General features: G+C 43.3%; 1 protein-coding gene across 3 annotated transcripts in view; it reads left to right on the top strand.

Annotated features, from left to right (window-relative positions):
* Positions 1-24,611, top strand: part of ABCA12 (ATP binding cassette subfamily A member 12) — a 107,948-nt gene that overhangs the window by 37,616 nt on the left and 45,721 nt on the right. For 2 of the 3 annotated variants that reach the window (XM_084523315.1, XM_084523316.1), the window contains 14 exons: positions 4,954-5,101; positions 7,724-7,812; positions 9,214-9,323; positions 10,092-10,277; positions 11,083-11,261; positions 13,850-13,962; positions 14,763-14,856; positions 14,981-19,132; positions 19,773-19,888; positions 20,584-20,690; positions 21,767-22,020; positions 22,138-22,250; positions 22,719-22,843; positions 23,588-23,761. In XM_084523315.1, coding sequence (XP_084379441.1) covers positions 4,954-5,101; positions 7,724-7,812; positions 9,214-9,323; positions 10,092-10,277; positions 11,083-11,261; positions 13,850-13,962; positions 14,763-14,856; positions 14,981-19,132; positions 19,773-19,888; positions 20,584-20,690; positions 21,767-22,020; positions 22,138-22,250; positions 22,719-22,843; positions 23,588-23,761 — 5,960 coding nt within the window. Of the gene's footprint in view, positions 1-4,953; positions 5,102-7,723; positions 7,813-8,931; positions 9,055-9,213; positions 9,324-10,091; positions 10,278-11,082; positions 11,262-13,849; positions 13,963-14,762; positions 14,857-14,980; positions 19,133-19,772; positions 19,889-20,583; positions 20,691-21,766; positions 22,021-22,137; positions 22,251-22,718; positions 22,844-23,587; positions 23,762-24,611 lie in introns of those variants that run through there. The other variant, XM_084523317.1, reaches the window with a different exon arrangement.

The following is a 24,611-nucleotide window of genomic DNA, read 5'->3' as shown; positions in this document are numbered from 1 at the left end:
ATGAGCAATGCAGCAATTAAATAGTCTCTTTCCATAGATGAAGGGATAGGCCACTTGGTTATCTGGGTCATTCTTCAGACGTGTTAAAAAACAAAACCAACAAATGCTTCAAAATTAATGTTATCCCATAGATTTGGTGGTCACATTTCGCTTTTGGAGAGCTATCAAAGCTCCTGGCATCGTCACAAAGCTTTCCACAAGCGATAGGCAATGTGAGTTGGTCAGAAATAGACGTGAACAAAGCTGGAAAGGTGCAGTTGTGTGTGGTTGAAGAGGAACAACATCAGTCAGCGTGGCATGAAAGGGGCGTGCTCTTTGTCTTTTTGACTCTGGGTGTGTAACAAGGTGAAGGAATAAAGTTTAAAGCAATGCTGCGCGACTATGGGAAAGATGAGAAGGGAAGTGAGAAGGTTGGACGTGGCCAGCTTCGTTAGACATTTTGCCTGGAAAGCTGGGAGGAGGTCACCACAGCAGTAAATATTCTCCTTGTGTGCTGTGTGAGTGCCTAGATAAATATAAATCACAGCTGATAAACAGTCAGGATCGCTGCTCTGGGTTAGACCCTCTGCTGCTGCTCAGGGTGATTGAGGGCGTGGAGGAACAAGGAGCAGAGTGATTCTTCCACTAGAAAAATCTTCAAAGGTTTAAGGTTTCTTCACCCAGAAGCTGAAGAGGTTGAGTCCAAGTATTCCTGCGTCAGCAGCTACTGACAATCTGTTTTTGGGGGCTTGTCTAATTTGTTGTAGAATGAATGGCTGCTGTTCAGCACGTATCACAATATTTTGATAGGCCTTCAAAAGGGGCTTTCTCTCCTTTTTGCCTGCTGCCTCATGGTCTCATTGTGTTTCTTTGTCCTGTGCTGCAAGAAATGTTCAATTACCCTTTTCGTTATGGATCATGATATTATTTCTCTATCACACCACTTTTTGGACATTTTTTTCTTTGCTGCAGAGAGCTGGTTATTAAGCCTCTTTGTATGATACAGCAGTGATCGAGTGCATTTTCAATTAAACACAATACATCCTAATGAAGTCATTAGCTCATTATTTTCTTTAATTCAACAGTTGGGGAGTTGAGATTTGTATGGATTTTTTAATGAACAAAGACTTACTGCTTAAGGTATGTGCGGTATCGGCGTGTGAAATCTCAAGCCAAGAGAATTTTTTCATGCCCCAGTCGTGATAGAATGCTAAACTACAGGTGGGCAGAAAACAGGAAAACTCAGCATGTTTTTTTTTTAATTATTAATAAAAGAGGAAAATAAGTTAATGTGCCTAAATTCATGTAGGGAGTAGCCACTCATAATGGAAATCCCGTACCTTTGATGTGAGGACAATGGGATACGGATTTTGTCAAGTTTTGCAGGATGGGTGGCAGAAGTAGGTAGGAAGTCCTAAAAGCAGAAATATCATGTGGGCAGAAAAGGGAGAAGGAATGCATGGGTGATGTTTTGGAAGGAAAAAAGAGGTGATGCTGCTGTGCCAGCACCCCGCTAGCTGCCCCAGTCCTTGAACCAAACAGCTCCACGCAGCCGCTGCAAACGCATGAAACCCCAGCATGATGAAAGCAACATCATCACTGCAGCAAGCTAAAACATGGTTCATTTAGGTTTGGACATTTCAGTCAATTTCAATTAATCTTATAGGTCGTAGCGAAATAGTAATTTTCATCTGTCTTGTATGACATTTATTATTACCCTGGCATTTTTCAGCATTATTCTACGAAGCTCCTTTACCTGGAGAAAACAAAATGTTTTGCTTGTGTTGAAGTGTATCGGGATCTCACCCGTTTCAGCAAGTAAAAAGAAATCAACTTGTTTCATTTTACTCCAAATGAAAGCAAATGTGGAAATGCCAGGATTCCCAAAGGAATGAAAGCCTCTTTTCTTCTCAGCTCCTGGAGATATGGCCGGGCTGGGTAAGTGCTAATGAGCAGGGAGAACCAGCCAGCCCATGCTGTGCTGAGCCCTTGGCTTCTTCTGCCCTTTGGGATGCCTGTCTGGTTTTCTTCAGATTTGGTGCCTTTCTTTCAACAGTGGCCGAAAATTAAAGCACTCCACAGTGATATGGGATAGCAAAAAAACATCTACCCTTGGGCTTCCGCTGCCAGCCAGCCCAAAAGTCAGTCTTTGCTAATAGGATGCAGCTCTGGGCCCAGGTGTTGGTTGCAGACAAGACAAATTGCAAGAAATCTGTTGGGGTGACCTCTGTTCAGGGCTGAGAAGGGGCAGCAGTGGGTGCAGCGATCTCCACATCTTGGTTTATCGGCAGCAGAGTGAGATCTTCCAAGGACAATCGCAGTTTAAAGTGTTTAAAGGTAGTGAACATGATAAAAACTGATGTCGTGTTGAGGATCTGTCGTATCTCAGGATCATGAAGGTGGGGACTACAGGGCAAGAGAAATCTATTTTCCTTGGAAGTGGCATTGCCAAAGACTTCCGTGGGAGAAGGAGATGCATTAATCTCTTGGCTCAGCTTCTCACCAGCTTTTTTTCTGAGTTCCTTCCTCTGCAGGACGAGAGGGAGTTGCAGGGAAGAGCTCTGAGGCTGCACCGTGTTTGTCTGGGCTCGGGCTCCCAAACCAGCCATGCTCCCTGCAGGGTGCCTCACGCTCTGGCTCTGCTTTGGCCCAGACATTTCAGATATTTCGGTGCCTTCTTGAAAAGCTTCCTTCATTCTCAAACCTGGCAACATCTTCACAGGCATCGTGCTACCACCAGCACTTCCAGCAGCACTTGCAAACTTCGGGTCATGAATTTCTGCCTCTGTAGTTTTTAGCTTGCTGTTTAAAAAGAAAGGAGAAGAAGAAGCTGATATCGTTGCCGCGTTCGTATGCCATACACCTTGCTTGTGATACAGCGACTGATTGTATAATTGTCCTCGTAGTTCAAAGCAGACTCAGAGGCTTTGAGTCTAATTTTAAAATATATCATCACTGCTTATATCTCAAGGAAATTACTTCTGCTTGGGATGCGGCAGGAACTCTTGTATAATTGTCTCTGTAAACTTCGTGCCTCTCTAGCGAAGAACACTGCTCCCCAGGCTGCTGGCCACGTGCGTGTGTTCCTCACCCCGCTGTCCCACTGAGGGATTACACATTTTTAGCTGCTCCAGGTCTCCTGAGAGACGTGACCTTGCTTGCTGGCCCTGGTTAAGGTTGGTAGCTGTGGATTGTGGTAGAGGGCATAGCCCTTGCCCTCCTAGCTCCTGTCTGTCTCACTTCACTCCTCTTCTGCTCGCCATCCCGAGCCTCACGGCTCTCCAGCTCTTTGAACCAGCGTTTTGTAGACGTGCTGACAAAGCGAGGGCTGTGGTGTGCATTCTTGGACTGGGGCGTGAGTCGATTGCCTGCAAGGGGAAGGAGGGTGCAGGAGATCAGAAGGAAGACGAGAAAAACACCAGGGTGTACAAGAGCTGTAATTGGTCCTCCCAAAGGGCCAACGTCCCAGACAGGGCAGGGGATATTCACAGAAGGATGCTGCGAGATTAAAGTGCCCTACTCTCCAGTTTCCCTCATGGGCAGCAGACTTAATTACCCTTTGAAACTTTTAGAGCAGAGCGTATTTGGGGCTTTGGCCTCGAACCCAGAAGGACTGCCTGTAGGGAGAAGGGAGCTCTTGCACTCTCCTCGGCGCTTTGTGATCACGGGGAGCTGGCTCAGCCTGCCCCATAACTCCCGGTGGCCTGGGGGACGTGGGGAACAGGTGAAGCTTTACCTGGTGGGACATCTCCTTCAGCTTTCTGGGGCACTTCTCTGCTGAGGGACAGGAGAATCACACTGCCACCCAAAACGGGTGCCTTTGTTCCTGCGGGAGTACCTGGTGCTATCTGGCATGAAGCAGTGGGAAGTCTCCTTCGAGGACACTGGCAGCCGTATCCTCCACCTAGCACTGCCATCCCCCTCGGGAATATCTGGGTTTTGACCACTGCTCTAACTGATAAATGTCCTACAAACGTGGCGTGGTGTCTGTGTTGGAGGGGTTAGAGATAAAGCTGGTCCTGGGCAAGAGTCACAGGTCATCTGTGGAGTCTGAGCAGCAAAGTAATCAATTACCACAAGCCTGCCTGCGGGCCCTTTGTAAAGCTGGCTCCTTTCCATCGGAGAAATAATAGCCATGTCCTTTGCCAGGTAATTTTCCAAATGATTATTTTAAATAATACGTTGCCGTGATCCAGCAAAAGAGTTGTGAGATTTATTAGAGCATTTGTCACCGCGAGGAGACGCATTTGGTGAACTCTGCGGGCTGGCAGTAAGCAGCGGGGGGCAAGTGGCACATGAAACACTGAAGTCTCTAATTGCTCGGGTCCTCGTCGTGTTTGCAGAAATGGGAGACAGGGACACGCATCTCACCCCGCAGCGCTGGCTGCCAGCATCGCAGGTCACCGAGCAGATGGCACTGGAGCTGCTCTGAGATGGCAGGAGGCATGGAAGGAGTGGTGATAGATTGCTCCTCTGCCTTCCCTGGGCAGCTCTGCACAAGGAGGTTGTCTGGTCCTGGATGTGTCGCCCCTTCCTGTGGCAAAATCTGAGACACGGCCCTGTTGTAATAGCTTGGCTTGAAGCTGAAGCTTGGGTCTTTGCACAGGAACCGATCCAACCAAGTCTAGGAGAACGTGCTCTAAAGGATGCTTCAGGTTCCTATGGCCACGTCTTCTTTTATTTAAAAGAAAATAATCTTGTGGTTGCCTTGGGACTGACATGTATCTACTTATAAACAGATAGCTTGACTCTTTTTCCTATTAACTAGCCTTTTGTGGTTCTGTTGGTATTGAGGGGGGCTTTTAGAGGCATTTTACAAAATGGTGTTGCAAAGGCGGAGTGAAAGCCTCAGTGAAACTGAGAATCAAGCCCCTGGTTTGTGCGGAGAAAGTAGCACGTACTGGTAGAAACACATAACAAAAAATGTATATCTGCATCGTAATAACATCATTTTCTGTCTCCCCCTTCCTCCAGGTTATCTCGCACCCCGAAACCTTCCTAGTGCAGGCTTCTTCCCATTCCTGCAAACTGTGCTGTGCGATACAGACGCCAGATGCAAAGGCACGCCGTACACACCAGACGATCTGCTGCCAAGGCTTAATGACATCTCATCTCTCAAACTGTAAGGGGATCCGGCTGTAGCTGGGTGTCACAAGCTGCAGAGCAGCACTTGCTTTGAGGTGGAGGGAGCAGCCGTGCATGTGTGTATGTGCAAGTGTGTCCACAACAGCTGGCTCTCTGGTGTCTGGTATAACAAACAGATCCAGTTTTAGATAGCTGAGCACTTAGAAATGAGAATATGGGCTGCAATGTGGGATGCTTTAAAAATGGTCATATTAGGGACAGCTATCAGTATTGTGTCAATTGCTTCAGGCTTGACTGTAGAAGAGAAATTTACTTCCTGAGGAAAGTGCTTCTGATGACCCAAATTTCAGAAATCAGAGCAAAGAAATTTTATTTGCATGATTGTGGGCTGGGTTTTGCAGGGCATCAGCTGCTAAGAGCAAGCCCAGTGGGCTGGTCTGCCTTCTGTGGTGATCAGCTCAGGTCACTTAGGGTAGAAGTGGCAAATTCCTCAACAGCCCTAGTTTCGGAGGCACATTTGTTCTGGAGTGATTGCTCTTTCAGTAGAGCCTCCAGGCTCCAGCCAGAATGGGTGTTCTCTCTGCAAACCATCAAACATATAGGCAAACAGATGAAAAAATGAAAGGATTTTTGCCCACAAAAGCATGTAGATTTGCAGAGCAAAGCTGGCCGGGCATGTCCCGTTGGAATACTGGTTTCTGAAATTGAAATGTGCAGCGTGGGGATTTCAATCTCACTGATGTTCCAGTGGAAGCCAAGTAGCATTTGCTTTGAGATGTGCCAGCCAGGGTTGTTTCTACATTTTGGCTGCCGGCTTCTGGCATGCCCCTGGGGATCATGCAGCCCTGAGGCCTGGTTTGTGGAGTTGAAAATCTGTGCATCCCACATCCGAGGTCCCCAGGTGCTCGTCCTTCTTTTCAGGCGAGAGGTTGCTCCGGAGTGGCCATGTCAGAACCTCAAAATCCCTCTCGGCCAGAGCTTGAGTTTGAAAAGCTCAAGTGGGCCCCAAGACTTCCACCAGAGAGCCCCTTGGGCAGGATCCTGGGTGTGGTGGCTCCTCAAGGGTCCTTGTTCAGCGCAAAGAGAGCAGAATTTCTAGGGGAACGTCAATGGTCAGGATCTCTCCGTAGGTTAAAGAGAGTCTGCATGACTAAACATGTGGGTGGCTGAATTTACACAAGGTGAATCCTAATCAACTTCAAGGTCACGCAGCAGACAAGGGCAGAGCCATGGAGAGACTGGATGCCTGGATTCACAGCCCTTCGTTTCCTCAGTGTCATTATTTTCCTGGGCACATTAAACAACAGTTAATTTGGAGCATTGAAATAAAGAAACGGGGACTGTTAGCGCCAAAGCTGGAGGTCTTCCATGGGTTTTAATAGCTACAAATGCTCCTTCCTTTCTGTTTTTGGTTTCTGTAGAGTAGTTTAGGAAATAACTGTTCTTTCCTGCCAACTGAAAATCAAAGGGTAGGGCCAAACTACAGCTCGAGTCACATGTCTCATTAATAAGCATCTTGACCACGACTGATGCTAGAAACTAGCCTTGTGAAATATCACACAGCTATGTGGGTATACCTGCCCTTGTCTGGTCACTGTTGGCCTTAGAAATACATAATATTTTACAAGAAAAAAAGACACTTTAACTAGCCACAGCAAACCTAGCAGGATACAGCAGAGTATAAAACCTCACCAGAAGGTTGACTGGGGAGGAGAAAGTTCCTGCAGCCAACATGAGTGGACTCAGCTCTGCCTCCCTCAGGAGCAGAATCGCTGTGGATGAACTTGTCATGAAGGGAAAATAGTTGGGCTGTGACCCTGCACTGTCTGGATGTATCGTTGTGTAATATTCTAGAGTTTGTAGGATTCAGCTAACACAGACTGCTTTTTTCCTCCCATTGTGCAACTGACTGAAGCTGTTATTAAACTGTTTTCTGACTCGCCCTTAAACTGTGTCTTACCAGTGGCCAGCAGAGAAAATAGGCAAGGTTCTCATCCTTAATTCTGTTCCCTTTTTGCCAAGGTGTGAAAAATACGGTCATTGGAGATTTCCTTGAGCAGGAGGGAGCTAGCTACAAACACTGAGCTCAACACCAACATCTTCTAGTTTTTTTTTTCCCTTGAAGTGAAATGTTTGGGAAGGGTAAAGTAAGGTTCTGGTGTCTTGAATGATTTCTTGGTAGGGGCACACAACATGCTGTAATAACTTAGTGTTATTGCAGCTTGCATCAAGGCCTCTCTGGTCAGTCAGAGCACCATTAGCAGTGCCATGAAGTTCTCCACTGCTTCTTCCATTGAGCATGTGTTGGGGGAGGACAGAGCAGGACCTGATACGATGAGCCCTCCTTTCAGAGAAGTGGCAATTTGTTTAAAGTTACACCAAATACATACTCAAGCCTTGCCTATCCTTGGTGTCCCCGCATATCATGCACAAATGCAATCCCCTCCGTCTATCAGTGTCTGAGGGTGCTGCAGTGTGCTCCCTTAACATCCATACCAGGCCTCTAGAAGGAACTCAGCATTTACACAGCCCAGATTTCAACACGTTTGCCATAAAATCCAGCTATAGACCCATCCTGAGTCACACAGTAGCTAAACAAGCTTAATCCTAACAAACTGAGTTTTTACAGGTGTCTTCATTTTCTCCTTCTTTCCCTCAGGAAGCGGAGGAGCTTGTCCAGCACGGCCAAGGACAACCATCCATCACCATGGAGCGCTGAGGTTCCCAGCAGCAGGAATGCTTCAGTGGGTAGGTTATTCACTGCTCCATGCAAAGGCCTGATCTTTAAAGGCTGATCTTTTGAAGCGCTCTCAACAGAGACGCCGTTCTTAGAGCGCTGCTAAAATGATTTATACGTTCTATACAGGCAAGTAACTGTGGCCATGACATCAGTGTAAATTCTTGGGAATAATTACAAGTAACTGTCTGCAGAAAAGATTTCTGGAAGTTGACCAAGAAAACAGGATTAAATTGTTGTGCTTCACAGGAGCAATGCGAGATCGCAGACTGTTTGGATGTTAATTAAAGATGTGGCTATTTATGGAATACTGCCCTTTTACTGCCCACAAATTGTCCATAAACAGCTTATGATTTTTTTTCAAATGCATTTCTTATTCACATTTATCCAGCAAACAAGTCTTCTTCTGTGCCATAGTGGATATTTATTGCTGATGCTGTTCTCCTCTGATGTGTTTCTCTTTCCTGAAGGAACTTTCAGACTTAAATTTTCTTTAAATCATTACAGTTATTATTTATCGGTGGTAATGGCTAGTACTATCTGCAAGTCGTCATGATGGATAGCCATTTCTCCAGGGAGCTCACGATCAAATGAATGATTACAGATTTGCATTCCATGACTGTTCTGCCCCAGCCATTCACGGTTCCAATTAGCATTCCTGCCAACACACTCGCTCCTTGGTGCATGGGCAGAAAAAGGCAGCACACAAAAGGGACTGGGGAAAAAAATCAATGAATTGTTAGGGGAACTATCAACTCATGTTGATGGCCGTGCATGGTCAAGAAAGAGCTCCGTTCTACCTCGTATTTAAGAAATAAAAATAAGAGGTTGTAGCCTCAGCTGGTGTAAACTGGCACAGCTCCTTTGGTTTCAGAGAGCTGTGTGGTTTTGTGAGTGCAGCTCAGTGCAAAGGTTGGCTTTGGTGTGCATCAGCTGGGGACCTGGCAGCGTGCCACCACGTGTAGCAGGCAGCAGCGCTCCAGATCCGTGCTGGAGCTGAATAACAAGTGCCACCCCACTGTGCCAAGGGCACCTGGGGAGCTCTCCCTTACAGGGCTATCAAATCGAGCTGATGTGGGCTCCCCTGTAAGGATGCCCCTGTCTCTCCTGTGTGGGGGAGCCACAGGACTTGAGGAAAGAGGTGGAAGTTAATGTTGAGCTGCAAGCAAATAGTTAAATGCATTTAATTTTAAAAAAGTTACAAAAGGAAGTAGTGTAATCCAGGCTTTAATTACTTCAGAAGAAAACCTTAAGTAAGTAATTACAGGGTGCCATTGGTTGTACCTTTGGAGACAGAGTAATGATGGCATGCCCAAAGCTGTAGTCAGTTAGCTATCCTCTGTCCTGGTTTGATGGAGCAAAGAGGTTAAAAGACATTAAGTAAAATACAGTGTTTCAAACTGTTATTGCAGCATTCAGGGATTTGGTGTATCATGGAGAAAACACCCTTTGGAATATTTCATCACCATCCAACTTGACTTCCAGCATCAACATGTTCAACAAAATCCTCAGTTTTGGGAAGGTAAGTCTGTATTTGCGCAATAGCTGTGTCTGATCACTTGTGTAGTTATATTTAACGAATTAGAAGCTCCAAGTACCAACATATGGCTTTTATTGCTTTAGGATCTCCCCTATCATGTGAATTTGCTTTATTCTGGGAAAAGGAAGACAGTTGTTGGGGGTGAGCTTTTAAGCTCTGTTGTAAATGTATTATTCTCTAAGCAAAAAACGGATAAACCATGTACCTGGGACATAATACTGTGCATGACCAAATATTGGCACACAATACCATGAGGCATTTTGCTCAACACTTGTGTTATTAAAGGTGTTTAGAGTGCATTTTCTTTCATGTGCAATTAAAGCTGGCTTTGCCAATTAATTCATTATTTGCCCACAATACTTAGGTAGTGACATCAGAGGCACTGTGTATTTATTATGTAGGTAATTGAATAGATACAGGAAGAAAACCTTTGTAACTGAAGCTTGGTACCATTTAATGGGCATCAGTGTGCTGGGGATGCTCTCTGCTATTAATGGTAGACGAAAAAATATTTGTAGTATGCTTATGTTTTATATTAAGGGCTACAAACACACATTTTTGTTTATCCACATGAGGAGATTTAGGGATTTCAGTGACACTGTTCACCTGTTAAAATTCTGTATGTGTGTAAGTACTTATAAGGACAGTGCTTTGCAGATGTTACTATTAACCTATTAAAGTCTCATTCGATTTAAAACCGTCACAAACAGAGTATTGCTTTAAAGCTACCTTTAACATTACATCTTCTAGAACAAGACACAGTTTTCAACTGGAGCAAATCTCAAAGTCATTCTGTGCGAGGTCTTGTCACGGTACACAGCACATCCTGGTCTCACTGAAGAGAAGATGGCAGCCAACATCCACAGGACTTTCTGCTTTACTGACTCATCGCTTTTACAGTCGTTTACCCAAGAGTTCAGAAGTCAGCTGGCTCAGGTGAGTGCCTGGGACTTCTGATGTCTGCAGGTAGCAGCTGCGTTAGTTCACACACTTCAGCGTGGTGTTTTGGAGGTAGAATGTGGCCCCACCTGGCTCAGAGTAGCTCCCCTCTATACTGAAGTGCATGATGAGACTGAGCTAATTTTTGCACAAACACCTTAGAGCTGAGCACACAGCTTTTGGGGAAAGGCAAGAAGAGCCAGCTACCAGCTAGTGGCCATTAAGAGTTCCTCACTATGCCTAGGTTTTGTTTCTCCTCTTTATTTGCCTTCCTGCAGTTACAAGTAGATAGAACAATGTGAGAATGGGGCATAAATAAGAATATTTAAAGCTAGGGGAGGCCATAAATTTCACCCTGTATTACATCAGCCATATAACTTCATCCAATAATTCCTGCATCTAATCCAACAACTCATGACTGAAGCAGTACCTGTCTTTGGGAAAGCTGTATAATTAAAGCAAATGGATCCTTTAAAGGTAATGCCCCCTCCTCTTCCTCCCCCCCCCCCCCTTTTTTTCACCAGGGTGAGGATTCGTATTCATTTTTCTTGTATTCCTAGTCATTGGACTATTGGGGAGATTCTGAATCTTAAGGCTTGTCTAAACAGAAAATTTATTGAGCAGTCTGGGGTGTGAAGGTAAAGCACAGTCACTCTCTCCGTTACTGCCTCTCACTAGAGTCTCTGAATGTATTGTTTGTAGAGTTGTGTACAAGTGCAGTGCAGCCTGAAAAACATAAAAAGACCCACCGGCAACAAGGCTTCTTCTGCTTAAATAATTTCTTGCATTGTTATTTCTTAAGGTGCAGCACAACCCACGGTACCAGGCAGCATTTGTCAAGGAAATGGTCTCGTTTCTAACACTCATCTCCCAGGTGCAGAACGACACCTCCCTGTGGCATTTCCTTTTGTTGGCCCCAGATCTGTTTCAGGGCAGCATGCAACTGCAAGACATACTTGATTTTCTTCAGAATGCAAGCAGGTAAAAAGAAAATGCCAGGAAGGGCACTGAAAGCTGGTGGGTTTGTGCTGAACAGTAAAGACACGTCACTTTTCATCTTGAGGGGTGTTAGCTTAAAAGCGTGCTTTATTTGGGAGATGGTACGGCACCAATAATGCATCTCTGAATGTCTCTACAGACAGTGAGCAATGCCTTGATTTTCAATCACTCTTGTTCCTTTTTTAATTGGGAGCTTGATATGAACTAATAGTTGTGTTCCAGGCTTCTTAAAGGCATGCCCATGTCAGATAGAAAGGGTGCTGAGCAACACCCCCTGCCTTTGGTTGAAGAAAAGCCCTCCTTGCTGTTCTGCTGAAACAGCAGCTAGCCACTTCCTTCCCAAAAACTGTAGAGACAAATTCAAGTGTTTTTGAACACCTCAGGTATTTGTAGGGGAGCCAGAAATCCACTTTAAAGAAAATGGTTCCCTGATTTACAGCTGGTTTATCCTTCAAAATGAGTCCCAAGGAAGCAGAGGAGAGAGGGAGCCTGGTTCTTCACATATGGGGCTTTGAATGTGTTTGATTTTAAGAATGTAGCAGTAATGTTCTTGCTCAATGGCTATATGAAAAATCAGAAAAAAAAATACATGAAAAAATATGAAAAATGGCATAACTGCATTAATTAACCACAATTAATTGTTCGATGTTGTCCATAGCTAGGACAATAACAACTCTTCTCAAATGGGTTTATCCCTTTCCTGGTCCTTAGTTGAGCTAAACTCTCACTTTTCTCTACAAGACTTGAGTTACCCAAGAGAGCGGGAGCATCTTCCAAATCATCTACTGGCTGTTTGATCAAAACTGCTAGAAATTATTCGGAATAGTCCACTTGCTACAGCACATGGAGGAAAGCAAGCAACTGAATGTCTTCAGCCTTTCTTGTTTTTTTCTCAGATATATGAGCAGTTGGGCAAAGATGCCAAACGAGGTTGTAGAACCTTTGCCATTCTGATTACACCCAGGCTTAGAGGGACTCCCTTTTCATCGCTGGCATGTTGCCAAGGCATTTAAAATCCTGTACGTTTAGTATCCAGGTAATTTGCTGTGCTGCATTGTGCGAACTATTTGTAAGTCGTAATGCCCTTATCCTTAAAGGAGTCGGTAGCAGTGTGGTGAGAATTTTAATTTCATTCAGCGATATTTTGCCCATGCTGCTTTTTCAGTCACAGCATTACTGCATTTGTTTGCATTTACTGGCTTGCAGATTCAAGCTTGAGAATCAGCACTGTTTGAGTGCCCAGGAAGAATTAATATTTACTGTGCTGCTCTGCTTTGCTCCATGACTGCAGAGCTGGGCAAAGTTATCATAGACACAACAAAGAGGCGCAGAGAATTTCACCAGAACTGCAGTGCTTTTATGCCTGGCATGGGGCAGTGTAAATGCATGAGCAAAAAGTTACTGCAAATAGATTGCACAAATAGGACTTTAATGATGCTTACAAAAGCACGTCTTAGCCAGCCTGGCCATGTCTTTTACTCATGCAGTTCTGACCTCCTAAAGAAATACTATGCAGGAAATTTTCTACGGCAGAAAAATGAAGATACGGAAGAAAAAAACTTTTGCTCAACTAAATACGTGCCATTTTACAATGGCAGCTTCTTCCCCCTCTGAGACAGGTGCTAACAAGCACCTCTGCAGAATGGAAATGGTGACCACCAAGTCCACAAAACCTGCACGGAAGCATTACGTTAAATGAGAAGAAAAGAGTTCCCTGATGCTCTGTCCTCATTTGCGCTCTGTTCCCACAAATCACCATGTTTATATTCATGCCACTGAAATCAGCTCAGCCAGGTGCTGTGTGCATCACCCACAGAACTTCAGGCAGCCAAGAGACTGTGCATTTCACGGTGACCCTATACCGACAGTGAAGGGCTGTTCTTTGTATAGGAGAAGCAAAAAGGACTAAGAATCACTGTGAAGTTTTCTGTAAGCTGTACACATTGAACAGGCAGCCCTTTAAATGACTTACCCTGGGATACAATACGCCTGATCATCAGCTTGTTCTTCCAAAGACTGAAAAAACATCCCTTGCTTCCCCAAAGTCTGGTTATTACAATATAAAAGAGTAAAGAAGGAAAACTAGAAATGGTAACAGTTATTTGTGATCGCTTCTTCCATCCACAGGTGTCTCCCAGGGATCTCTGCTCTCCCTGGAGCCTTGTCTGCTCTGCTTCTTGGTTTCATTTAGGAGGAGATTCACCTGCAGCAGTGAATCACAGTTGTGGCATGTCACCTGTTTACTAAGCCCTATTGTGAGGATTTAAGTCTATAGATTTTGCATAAGTCTTTGAATAAGTGCATCCAATGAGTGCAACATACACATTTCTGCTAATATACCACCATGGCTTTCCCTTCAAAGCCCTTTATTGTTTGTATTTTGTGCATGATCAAGCAAATAATTAAAAGTAGGGGCAATGTCTTAAAATGTCTGTCAGGCATTTTGAGAATGATAGGCTGTACTACATCTGTGTCTTATTTGAACACTTGCTTTATTTCTACTCATAAACCTGCAACCACAATTTATTTTCCTTGTGTGTTTATTTTTTTTATTTTTTTTTTCCCTTTAGTGTTGTGCTGGCAGCTCAGAATGTCTCTGCATCGCTTGTGACTGATGATAGATTCAAAACTGCTCAAAATGGGGTTACAGATCCCCCATATTCCCTGACCTGCTTGGAGCAAGGTAAGACTCCTCCACATAGTCATATCTCTGCTGAAAACCTGTGGTGCTGAGGAGAAGCGAACTGCAGGCTAATAAGTAACTATACCAACTGCACAGTGTTCAGGGCTCGGTATAATGAATTCTTTCTTAGCTTTTTACAAACATGAATAAAATACCTCGTTTTGAATGGAAAAGTAAAAAATAAACTTGGTTTATTACTTGGTTTTGTCAGTAGACAATGAATTAACATGAGTTGCAGTCTTAATGGAAAAGGGGGAGCAGGAATTTTTACCTTGATTTTTTTGGGGGGGCAAAATCTGCCTCTAGCTGTGGGCTCTATCAAACTCACGTGGCTATATCAAGGTGTAGGGATTGAGAATGGGCTTGTATATGTCAAGGCTGGCCATTCTTCTACTCTGTTTCCTGTCAGTTTACATTAATCAGTCAAAGCCCAGGTGCAGGTAGTAAAAAAAACCTTCCTATACAAAGAAACCCAATAATAAATATTAAGCCAACTTGGGCTGTGTTACTGATTGCTCTCCTAAAGCAGGAGGAGAGCTCTGTTTGTACCCAGACCTCAGAGCCATTGAGCTGTTCCTGAGATGGGAAATCATTTCTACAGTGGCAGGTAGCATCTTGACTTCCTTTGGAAGCCCAGGAAGATTTGCACCCCAAAAGGGCAGTCAAATGTCAGAACAGGATCTTGTGCCTCATGATAGGAGCCTAATTACATGCATGCTTGTTTTCCTTGATATATTTGCCATAAAGCTCTTCTCATTTTCCAGCCTAATATGAATATCATCTCTGTTTATTTGTTGTAGATAAGGAAAAAAGTTTGGTGACCAAATATATTTGTAATCACTTTAACTGGAAAGACAAGAAGACTTTGGTATTGGAGTTGGAAGAAGTTCTGAGGTAAGACATTGGCTAAAGGGATATTACTAACAGTATAATTCAAATCTATATTTTCTCTAAATCACTTTACATTTCCACTTGCATTGATTTCGTATTCACTAAAATGCCTTTTTTTCCCCTCCAGAAAAATAAAGTCGCCAGAGATTGGTGGAAAAGACTCCAAGAGGTCCATTAATTCATATGATTTAGAAGCCATACAAAAGTCTCTACATCGTTTAAAAGGCTTTGAGAAAAAAATGAATAGAAGTGAATTAAAAAGCTTAAATCTATTCAGAAATTTGAAGAATGAAACATTACAGAAATTGTATGCAATTCTTGAACTGGGAATGAATCCACATCATGATTATAAATTAAAGGAAGCTTATAATAAGGAAATAATTGATGAAATCTATAACTTAACATCACTGCAATTACAGAGCGCTTTTAACGGGACTTCCATTTTCAATATAATGACCCAGTGGAAAGAAATTCAGAGTGCTTTAAAATTAGCCACACTGATTTGGAATCCAGATTTGTTAAATAATTCTTATTTTAGTACAGCACAAACTGAGGATGATCTCAAAATGTTACTCACCACTAGCATGCAGTCATTTCTGGAAGACTTAAAAGACCATTTAGATGGAATGGAACAAATACCATCTTTGCTTTCTGATCATCTATTTAAACCTGTGTCCTACAGAAACTTCCCAGACCAACTCCTAGCTCTCCAGAAGATATTTTTCATACTGACACACACAAACATAGGTTACAAGTACCTACTGTTGCCTGTGTTTGAACTGATGCAGAAAGTAGAGAGCTCCATGGGAGAGTTCTGGTGGCATGAGCTGAATACCTATTGGCGCATTGGTGAACAACTGAGATCAACCAAATGGAATAATACAGGCATTGTAGCCTACGGGCAGTTTTTAGAGATATTAGGCAGCCATTTAAAAAAGCAGAATAATAATTCAAATAGTCTTTTCAGTGAACAATTGGCTCCACTGTCGGAATTCATAACAGCTGTGTTTAAAGAGTTTGATGGGGAAGATTCTGAAGTAGCCAATATCTCAATAGTCACTCAAGCCATAGAAAAGACCTTGTACATATTAAAAGACTTACAGCTGAATTATAATATCAGTAAATTAAAATATATAGACCTTTTCTTTAATTTTGACAATAAAACCTTTGAGAGCTTGACTGAACTTCTGAGGGCAGGAATGAAAATCCTTCATTATAGAAATGCCAGTGAAGCTTCCGCTGAAGTAATAATTAACCGTGTCTATAACTTCACACATCTTCTACTGGAGGAATTCAGTGAGTCTTCCTTACAGCACAATGCATCGTTGAAGGAAAAAGTGGTGGATCTCACGTCCTTAGCTTTGAGTCCTTTCCTTGAGAATAATGACATCAAATCCAGGACCATCCTGAACTGCTCTGCTCAGGATGTGCTCCACATAGCAGTTCAGATGCTTTTTGAAAATGCCACCCTAAGCGAGTCCTTAGCCAGGAGCCCCTGCAAAGCGCTCTTTGCTTTCATGGATGTGGAGAGAGGAACTCTGCACAAGGAAAGCTTTAGCAAACTGTTCCAGCTTGCCATATCGAACCTGAAACTGTCTCCAGAGTTTGCTAGCGTCTACAAGAACAGCAGCGAACGCTTCTCCAGGGAGCTGTCCTGCACCATCCAGTCTCTGCAGTTTGCTCTGCACCTCCTTTCCAAATTTAAGCTCGTCTCTGAGCTGGAAAACTCATGGGTACAGGAGAAGATGACAGCTCTGAGTGCTGTCATGGAGGGACTGCTGCAGAGCAATGCCTCGTGCCCCATCCCAATCAAAGAAGTGGGTGGCATGCTCCCATCTCAGCTTTTGAAGATGCTCCTTCCTTTTATGCTGAACGAAACACTACTGCATTCCTTGAATTTATCCGACCGCTCAGCAGACTGGCATAGGCTGCCTGTGTTTTCCCATCTGTTACTGACTGTTCCCACTTGGAACAGCAGTGTATATGAACTGCTAAAGGCTGGGGGAAATGCTTCCGACAGCTCCGAGTGGGGACATGCCTCACGGCTCTGGCATGCCACTGGCAAGGTGTTGACCACCAAGTGGAACCTGACAGAAGTGGATGAGTATGTGAAACTCTTGGAAATCATGAAAAAAGCTCTAATTCTTGTGGATTTGGGGGTAGCTCGTGGAAAAACATTAGTGCATGAGATTTTTCATAATTCCACCGGAGGAATGAAATCCTCAGATCTGAATGATTTATTTAGTTTATTAAAACTCCTTTTCAATTCAACTTCTGCCACAAACAGCACTCTAGAGTTGGAAAGAATATTTCAAGAAGTAGTCCCACTGTATGAGATTGATGGTAAAGGACTGTTTTACACTAATCCCCAAGGGAAAGAAAATCAAGATATTCTAACCACGGCTGCAGTGATTTGGAATCAGATCATCTTAAACAGGACTCATTTTAATACAGAGAAAGCTTGGGAGGTTATCAAAATGATTGCACTTCATGCAATCTCGCTTGAAGACATAGAAAATTATCCCAGCACAAATGAAGAAGTGTCATCATTATTTTCTGACTTCTTGTTGACCCCTATAACTTCTGAAAATTTTGCAGAGCGGCTCTCATCCCTTGAGCAGCTTCTTGCGGCCGTGGCAAAGGTGAATACCAGTGATCATTATCTGCTGGTCTCTTCTTTGTCTAAGCTAATGCAGAAACTCCAGAGTTCCCCTCATGGAAGGCTGGGAAATGAACTTCAAACTTTCTTGCAGATTGCTGAAATTGTCCAGTCCGTGAACTGGGACAGCACAGACAGTCTTACCTTCCGCTCACTTCTAGAATTGCTGCAAAATCTGTTCAGTGCCATGAAAAGTGACTCCAGTCTTCCTTTCAGTAGGGAACTTAAGCAGCTCATACGCATTTTGTCTTCCGTATTTGAGCTGTATGATGAAGTCAGCCCCGGGGGAGCCAACATCTCCGTATACTTGCAAGCCGTACAAAGGAGTATCCTTATTTTAAAAGATTTGCAGAAAAGTTATAATATCAGTGAGCTTGAAACTGTTATCCGATATTTTGATTTTTATAGTAACTATGTCCAGAGACTGTTTGAAATATGGAGAGCAGGAATGAAAGTCCTTCATGATCCCAACTTAAACAGAACGTTGGAAGAAAAAATAGGCATTGTTGTTCAAGTCTCACAGATGCTGCTGGAGGGGGAATTCAGCGAGTCTTCCTTACAGCACAGTGCTTCGCTGAAGGCCAAAGTGGCAGATCTCATGTACTTAGCCTTGAGCCCTTTCCTTGAGAATAGCGACATCAAATCCAGGGCAATCCTGAACTGCTCTGCTCAGGATGTGCTCCACATAGCAGTTCAGATGCTTTTTGAAAATGCCACCCTAAGCGAGTCCTTAGCCAGGAGCCCCTGCAAAGCACTCTTTGCTTTCATGGACGTGGAGAGAGGAACTCTGCACAAGGAAAGCTTTAGCAAACTGTTCCAGCTTGCCATATCGAACCTGAAACTGTCTCCAGAGTTTGCTAGCGTCTACAAGAACAGCAGCGAACGCTTCTCCAGGGAGCTGTCCTGCACCATCCAGTCTCTGCAGTTTGCTCTGCACCTCCTTTCCAAATTTAAGCTCGTCTCTGAGCTGGAAAACTCTTGGGTGCAGGAGAAGATGACAACTCTGAGTGCTGTCATGGAGGGACTGCTGCAGAGCAATGCCTCGTGCCCCATCCCAATCAAAGAAGTGGGTGGCATGCTCCCATCTCAGCTTTTGAAGATGCTCCTTCCTTTTATGCTGAACGAAACACTACTACATTCCTCTGACAGCTTAGCAGGCTGGAATAACCTGTCCAAGCTCTTCAGTATGGTACGGGATGAGCTTCACATGAACGACATCCTGCAGAGAGTCCAAGGTTCCTACAACCTCACCAAATGGAGTCATTTCTCAAGCGCCTGGCATGCAGTTGACAGTTTGCTGAACACCAAAATGGATCTAGCTGAAGTGGCTGCCTTTGCAAAGTTATTGGAAGCAGTGGCAAACAACCTTTCCAACAATGTGTCAGCTCTAGACATCATAGAAGCTGTTGACTATGTTCTCAGGGGGCTGAACATCTCTGATCTGCTAAATGAATTCAGCACAAGTTCCAGCTCAGCTTCTTTCTCCGACAAAACTAGTTTGGATCGTGTGATTGACGTTGTTGCTCATCACTTCGTTGTCCTGGCAGAAACCCTGTACAACAAGACCCTGCCTTGGACTCAAGGTGACCAAATGCTGTCACCAACCAACTTGATCACACGGTGAGTTTGGTTTGGGGGTATCGTAATTTCTTTTATGGCAAGCAATGACCTGTTACTTCCAGCGTGAGAAGTAATTAAGTTTCTTCCAGTGGATCAACTTTTGTCTGAAATCACCATAATTTCACTATAATTTAGGACACTAGATGTAACATGGGTTAAACCAAAGGCCAGGAATTTTCTGTTTGAACTGAACATACAGCTGAAAGTAGACTTTCAAAAAATTTCTGGATTGCTATGTCTCAGTTCACAGCAGAAGCAGAATCCTGTAGAAGACTTGCCACCAGTGGTAAACTCTTTGGAAACCTCTTCTTTGTGGTATGACTCTTTAGTTTTTCTTTTCATCTTCCCTAAGCATGCCTTTTCAACTATAAATTGCATCCACAGTGAACCTTTCAAGTGTGTTTTCTTTTACGTATGGTTTGAGAGTGGATGACAGATTTGGGAGATAATGGCAAAAATAATTGATGAAATAAAATTGGGTGGGTACCCACTTAGGAAATGTCATGGGAGATGCATGGCTTCATCTGGAATTCTTATTTACAGCTGCCAAGGAACAGCATCTGCACAGCTGACGGGTCGCTCACGAATACACCTTGCTTCTGAAGGAGAAGCTGATTTAAACTCCTGTCTTATTTTTCAGATTTCTGTTTTTAGAATTTGAAAAAACCATCTTACAAGTGACAGTGAATAACAGCTATAACCCTTACCTGATGTGTTTAATAAATGCCACTGAAGCTGAAGACAGCAAATTGACAGGTAATCATGATTTCATTAATGTTGTGGGACCTCAGCTGCAGTATGTTTGTGCCTGTCTTTTCAAAGTGTTTTGTCTAATGGTGGAAAGGAATGGTGCTACTTGTTTTCATCTGCTGGCAATTAACTGCAGCTGTGAGACCTCAGGAAGCCAGAATCCTCCTTGTCTGAGTTATGTCACGTTGTGGGTATAAGTTTTCCATCCAATGATATCCAAAAGGCACGTGTACCATTCTCTACGTGATGACAGGTTGCTGACACTCAGATAACAAATCCTTACAAATACAAACCTATATTCCCTTCACAGCTTTATGTACCCTTAAGATGACAGCAGTTATTTTGAGAGTTAACATGATATTTCAAGTAGATATTCATGGTATGTGCTTATTGTAAGACCTGAGAGGTTTATCTGCTGACAGAAGAGAGATACCAAGTGGGCTCTGAAGCTCACTGCCAGAAGTCCTGTTTGTAGTGTGGGGATGGATTTCTTTAGGAGCTGAGTACCTACCAAGACTGGATCAGCAAGTTACAATCCATGTCTTGGGTAGTGATTTCAGAGGTCCTGAGCCATACAAATTTGATGGAAAATAGCAATGCTCGGCAGGCCTTGGAGTAAAAGTGGCAGTATTCCCATCTGCAAAGTTTCTGCAAGTCTGATGTTTTTGTTTTGAGTAACTTTTGTTTTCGTATTCCCACAGAAAACATCACACTGCTCTTGAAGCAAATTCATCTGAAAAAGAACTATTTAATGCAAAATAATACCCCTGAGAAACATTCATCCATACCAGAGCTCCTGAAGCTAAAAGTGAGTCTGTTTAAAATGCTGACTTGAAGGACATCCCACAGTGATACATGAATGTGCAATGGAGATTTTAGAAAACAACATATGGGAAAAAAAGTGTCTTAAGAGAATCTGATAAAAGCTAGGACTGAAACACTGTTGTCTGCCTGTATTTAAAGGTCAACACCGACCTGGGCTGATCAACTTGTTCCCGTACCAGTCTCTACCCGGTGTATACTCAGTTTTCTGAGAAGGTAGAGGTGTCCTGCCTCACAACACAGTAGAGCTTTCTGAGACTAAGACCCTAAGCAATTTTGATTCATGGATTTCCCTCACCACCTTTGAATTTAGCAATGTCTCATTTGCTACATTACACCATATATACACACCTGCCACCGTAGCACGTATGCACTTCATACTATTTCTCTCATGCAGAGAAGTAGAATCAAAAAAAATAAAATTAAAAAGTTTGTCATGCTGTTGCTACTTATTAAATCTGTAAATATAATTTAATGAGCCTCCGAGTAGTAGGTATAGACACAAAACAGACAGCAGTTCTTGCCATGACTGATAATGTAAAGAGTGATGTCAGACGAGGGAAACCCATGATGGAACAGTAGGCAAAGGTTTGTAATTTCACACAGCAGGCTGGCAAAAGCAGAAGTCATTACTTCTAGCCGACTCCTTTTCATCTGTTGCTGTAGGGATGACCAACTGGTGTCCAAATAGCTTAACCTATTGCAAAATGTACATTTCTTTGGTCTCTGGGAAGATTAATTGCTCAACAGGTGAGCCTAAATGGGATATTACTGCATATGTGTGTTGGGCAAGGGAAATGATATGCTGAGGCTTGCAAGGTTTATTAGATCCTGTGCAATGTTATAAAGCCAGGTCTGCTACCAATTCATGCAGGATTGTTGGTTGTGAGCTTTTCTGTTTGAGACCTACTGAAGGAGCTAAAAATAGATATTAAAAGAATAATAATAATCCTAAAGAAAAATGTGAAGGGACAGCTAGACTCTTTAAAACTTACCTTTTATAATTCTGTCATCTAACTGGTGTTTGTGCATTTGTCTTCCTTTTCAAACTTTCCTTTGAAGATAACTCGCCTCCGGGATCTGACAACACTTCTTTGTGACTATGAGAGCTTTAAGTCAATACAGCATATTTGCCATCTCCCTAATGTTAGCTTTGGAGAACTGTGTGAACAGAGTCAATCTCATGAGCAGCTCCTCCGTGCTATTGAACTGAGCAGTCAAGTTGTGACCAACGTACTGAATGGCAGAAGGATCTCCCAGGAGCTTCAAAATGTACTGGTTGGGGATGCCGCGAATGTCCAGGCACAAATAAAGTGGTGAGGCTCTTCTTCTGAATTAGGTTGCTATAGTATTCTCTTTATGAAGTGATAAAATGTCTTCCTGCCTTCTTCTCATATTCCCAAATTTGTGGTTGTTTTGTTTTTCCAATTTAGGTTTCAAGAAAACATACCAGAAATTGCTTTCTTTCAAGAGATTCCTCAGTATATTAAAACTTTGAATTCCATGTTGAACATCACTGAGAATTTAACAGATGCCAGCAAGCAAGGTAGTTTCCTGTATTTTCTCTACAATGTTGGTTTGTGAATATCATCCCTGGTATCATAACTTCTGCTGGAAATCCCAAGACTTGTTTAGCTGCCAGGAAGAAGTGGTATTACTGAAATAACCATACACCATGTCCACTGTTCTTGGGATCCTTTGTCTAGGGTAATTCTAGAGCCAGTGCTAGACCAGCATTTTTTTCTGCACTGCCTGAAAATCTGACGTGCTGAAAGCCCAAAGTCTTTGTATTTGGGCAAACTTTGCTATCCCTAAACCTGTCAACTTTACCTCATAGTGGAACTCAGACTGTGGAACCTAGGAACTATGACTCTTCTGCAAAGTTTTGGGATTTTAATCAGCAGTGATATACGGCACTCCCAACCTTTACCAAAAATAAAGTTCCCTGTGTGTTTGAGATTACTGTCTATCTGGAGAAAGCTGTTACATCAACTTTTTTTGATTTCCTTTACAGAAAAGTTAAGAGATGTCTTTAAAAATGTGGACCAGCTCAAAGAGGATCTCAAAAACATGTCAGGAATGTCCGCAGCCAGTATTGATGCTCTTCTGGAAACATCTCTCCCAGAAAACAGCAGTCACGTAAGCTTGCTGTCATTGTAGTGAGAGATCCTGTTGACAGCACAGAGAGAAGTAGACAATCCCACAGGGATAGACAAGGGACATAGATCAAAACAACCACCAGAAATGCAGGAGGATGTCACTGACATCAGTTTAGCCATTTGAGACCAAGAGCCATATGGTCTCTTTGGCTGTCACCAGTAGCTGGTAACAGCCACGTGCTGCCTGGTGACTGATTGCCCTGATCTGTAGCGAGGGCACAATTAGCTGTAACAGCCTAATGAGGACAAATGAGGTCCTTGGTGGGGTTCTCAGTGCTGAGGAGCTGTTGTAGTCCAGATGGAAAAGCACAATTCTAACCAGGATTCATGAGAGCAGTCAGGGGTCCAAAAATAGCCTCCCATAAGGAGAGATGAGCTTGCCTTCTTCAACCTCCTGTGCAAGCAGAGCTCCAGATGCTTTTCCCCTTCCCAACCATCTTGTGTGGAGTGAACCCCAAAGAGTTCAGTCTTTTTTAGTCTTCACATGCATCAGTCAATGGGAAATTGAAGCCACAAAAGCTTTTACTGCTCTGCAAGCTGGGCAGTAAAACACAATCTTTAGGATTTGTCCCTTGGAGTGGGAGTAGTAGGTAGGCATATTCTAGTTCTCAGGGCTGAAATATGACATTGTGGAAAGAACAGCAGCGAGGCAAGATTAAACCACGCATACTGGAGTGAGCAGTCTACTCCTTGACAAATCTTTTCTTCCTTTCTGCAAACACAGCTCATTTCTCAGATCCTCCAGCTGGAGTCCTGTAGCACCCGTCCTTCTGACCCACAGCTGCAAACCGTAGCAGAGGAGTTCTGCAATCTCTCTGTGTCAGAGAGGACTCGTGAGATGTACATCCTGGGGGTCACCCTGTTACAACACTTAGACGTTTATAATTTCTTATACAAGGTTAGTGCTGGATTTGTAGAGTGCTTTCTATAGTCTTTGCTGCATGTAGTGGCTGAAAGGTCATAAAATATCATTGCAGTGGCCAGGAGCAATGCTGATTTACACAAGCCAAAGATCAGGCTTTTCTCATGCAGTCATTTTTATTGCGTATCCATGCTGTGACAGTGTGGATATAAATGAAGATCCCAGCTGGTGTAAACCAGCAAACCTCATTTAGAGGCACCAGGCCTGCTCCGAATGCCTCCCTATCTGCTAGTATTGTTTATGTGCTGTCACAACCTCTTGAACATTCCCAGCTGAGTTCAGGATTCCCAAAAACAAGACACCAGGCTAAATTTTTTTTTGAAAATGGAAGCCCTGAAAAACGTCCTGTAAAATATATTTTCCCTATCTAGTTGTCACTGCCAAGTTATTAAATGATTCAAATATCCCCCACATACATGTATATATAAATAACAAGTCAAAATACTGTTCACTGAGAAGTGTGGATTGAATACACGTTTTAAAACACTACAGAAATGATCCTGGGTGGAACAAAAGTTACTAAATGAGAATGCCAATTAATTTGTCTCAGGTCAGAATTCACCTATAGTGTTTGACATCTCTATTGTGTGAAATGCCACCTCTCAGAGACTCAAATTATATCCCAGCCAACATCTAGCATGTTTCACAACTGTAGGTATTTGGAAACATGCACCTTTTAGAATGTGTAGTAGTCATGAGAGGGAGTTGCAAAACCATTTGTGGGTTTAGGAATGCTAATCTCATTCAGTTCCCATGGGACATCTGCTCCCTAAGCCTCCTAACGGTATTGAACATCCCACAGTCTCCATTTTGGGATTAAGAGAAG

The sequence above is a fragment of the Aythya ferina genome (assembly GCF_964211825.1).
Source record: "Aythya ferina genome assembly, chromosome: 6".
Taxonomy (NCBI): Eukaryota; Metazoa; Chordata; class Aves; order Anseriformes; family Anatidae; genus Aythya; species Aythya ferina.
This window is presented reverse-complemented; position numbering and strand designations above follow the sequence as displayed.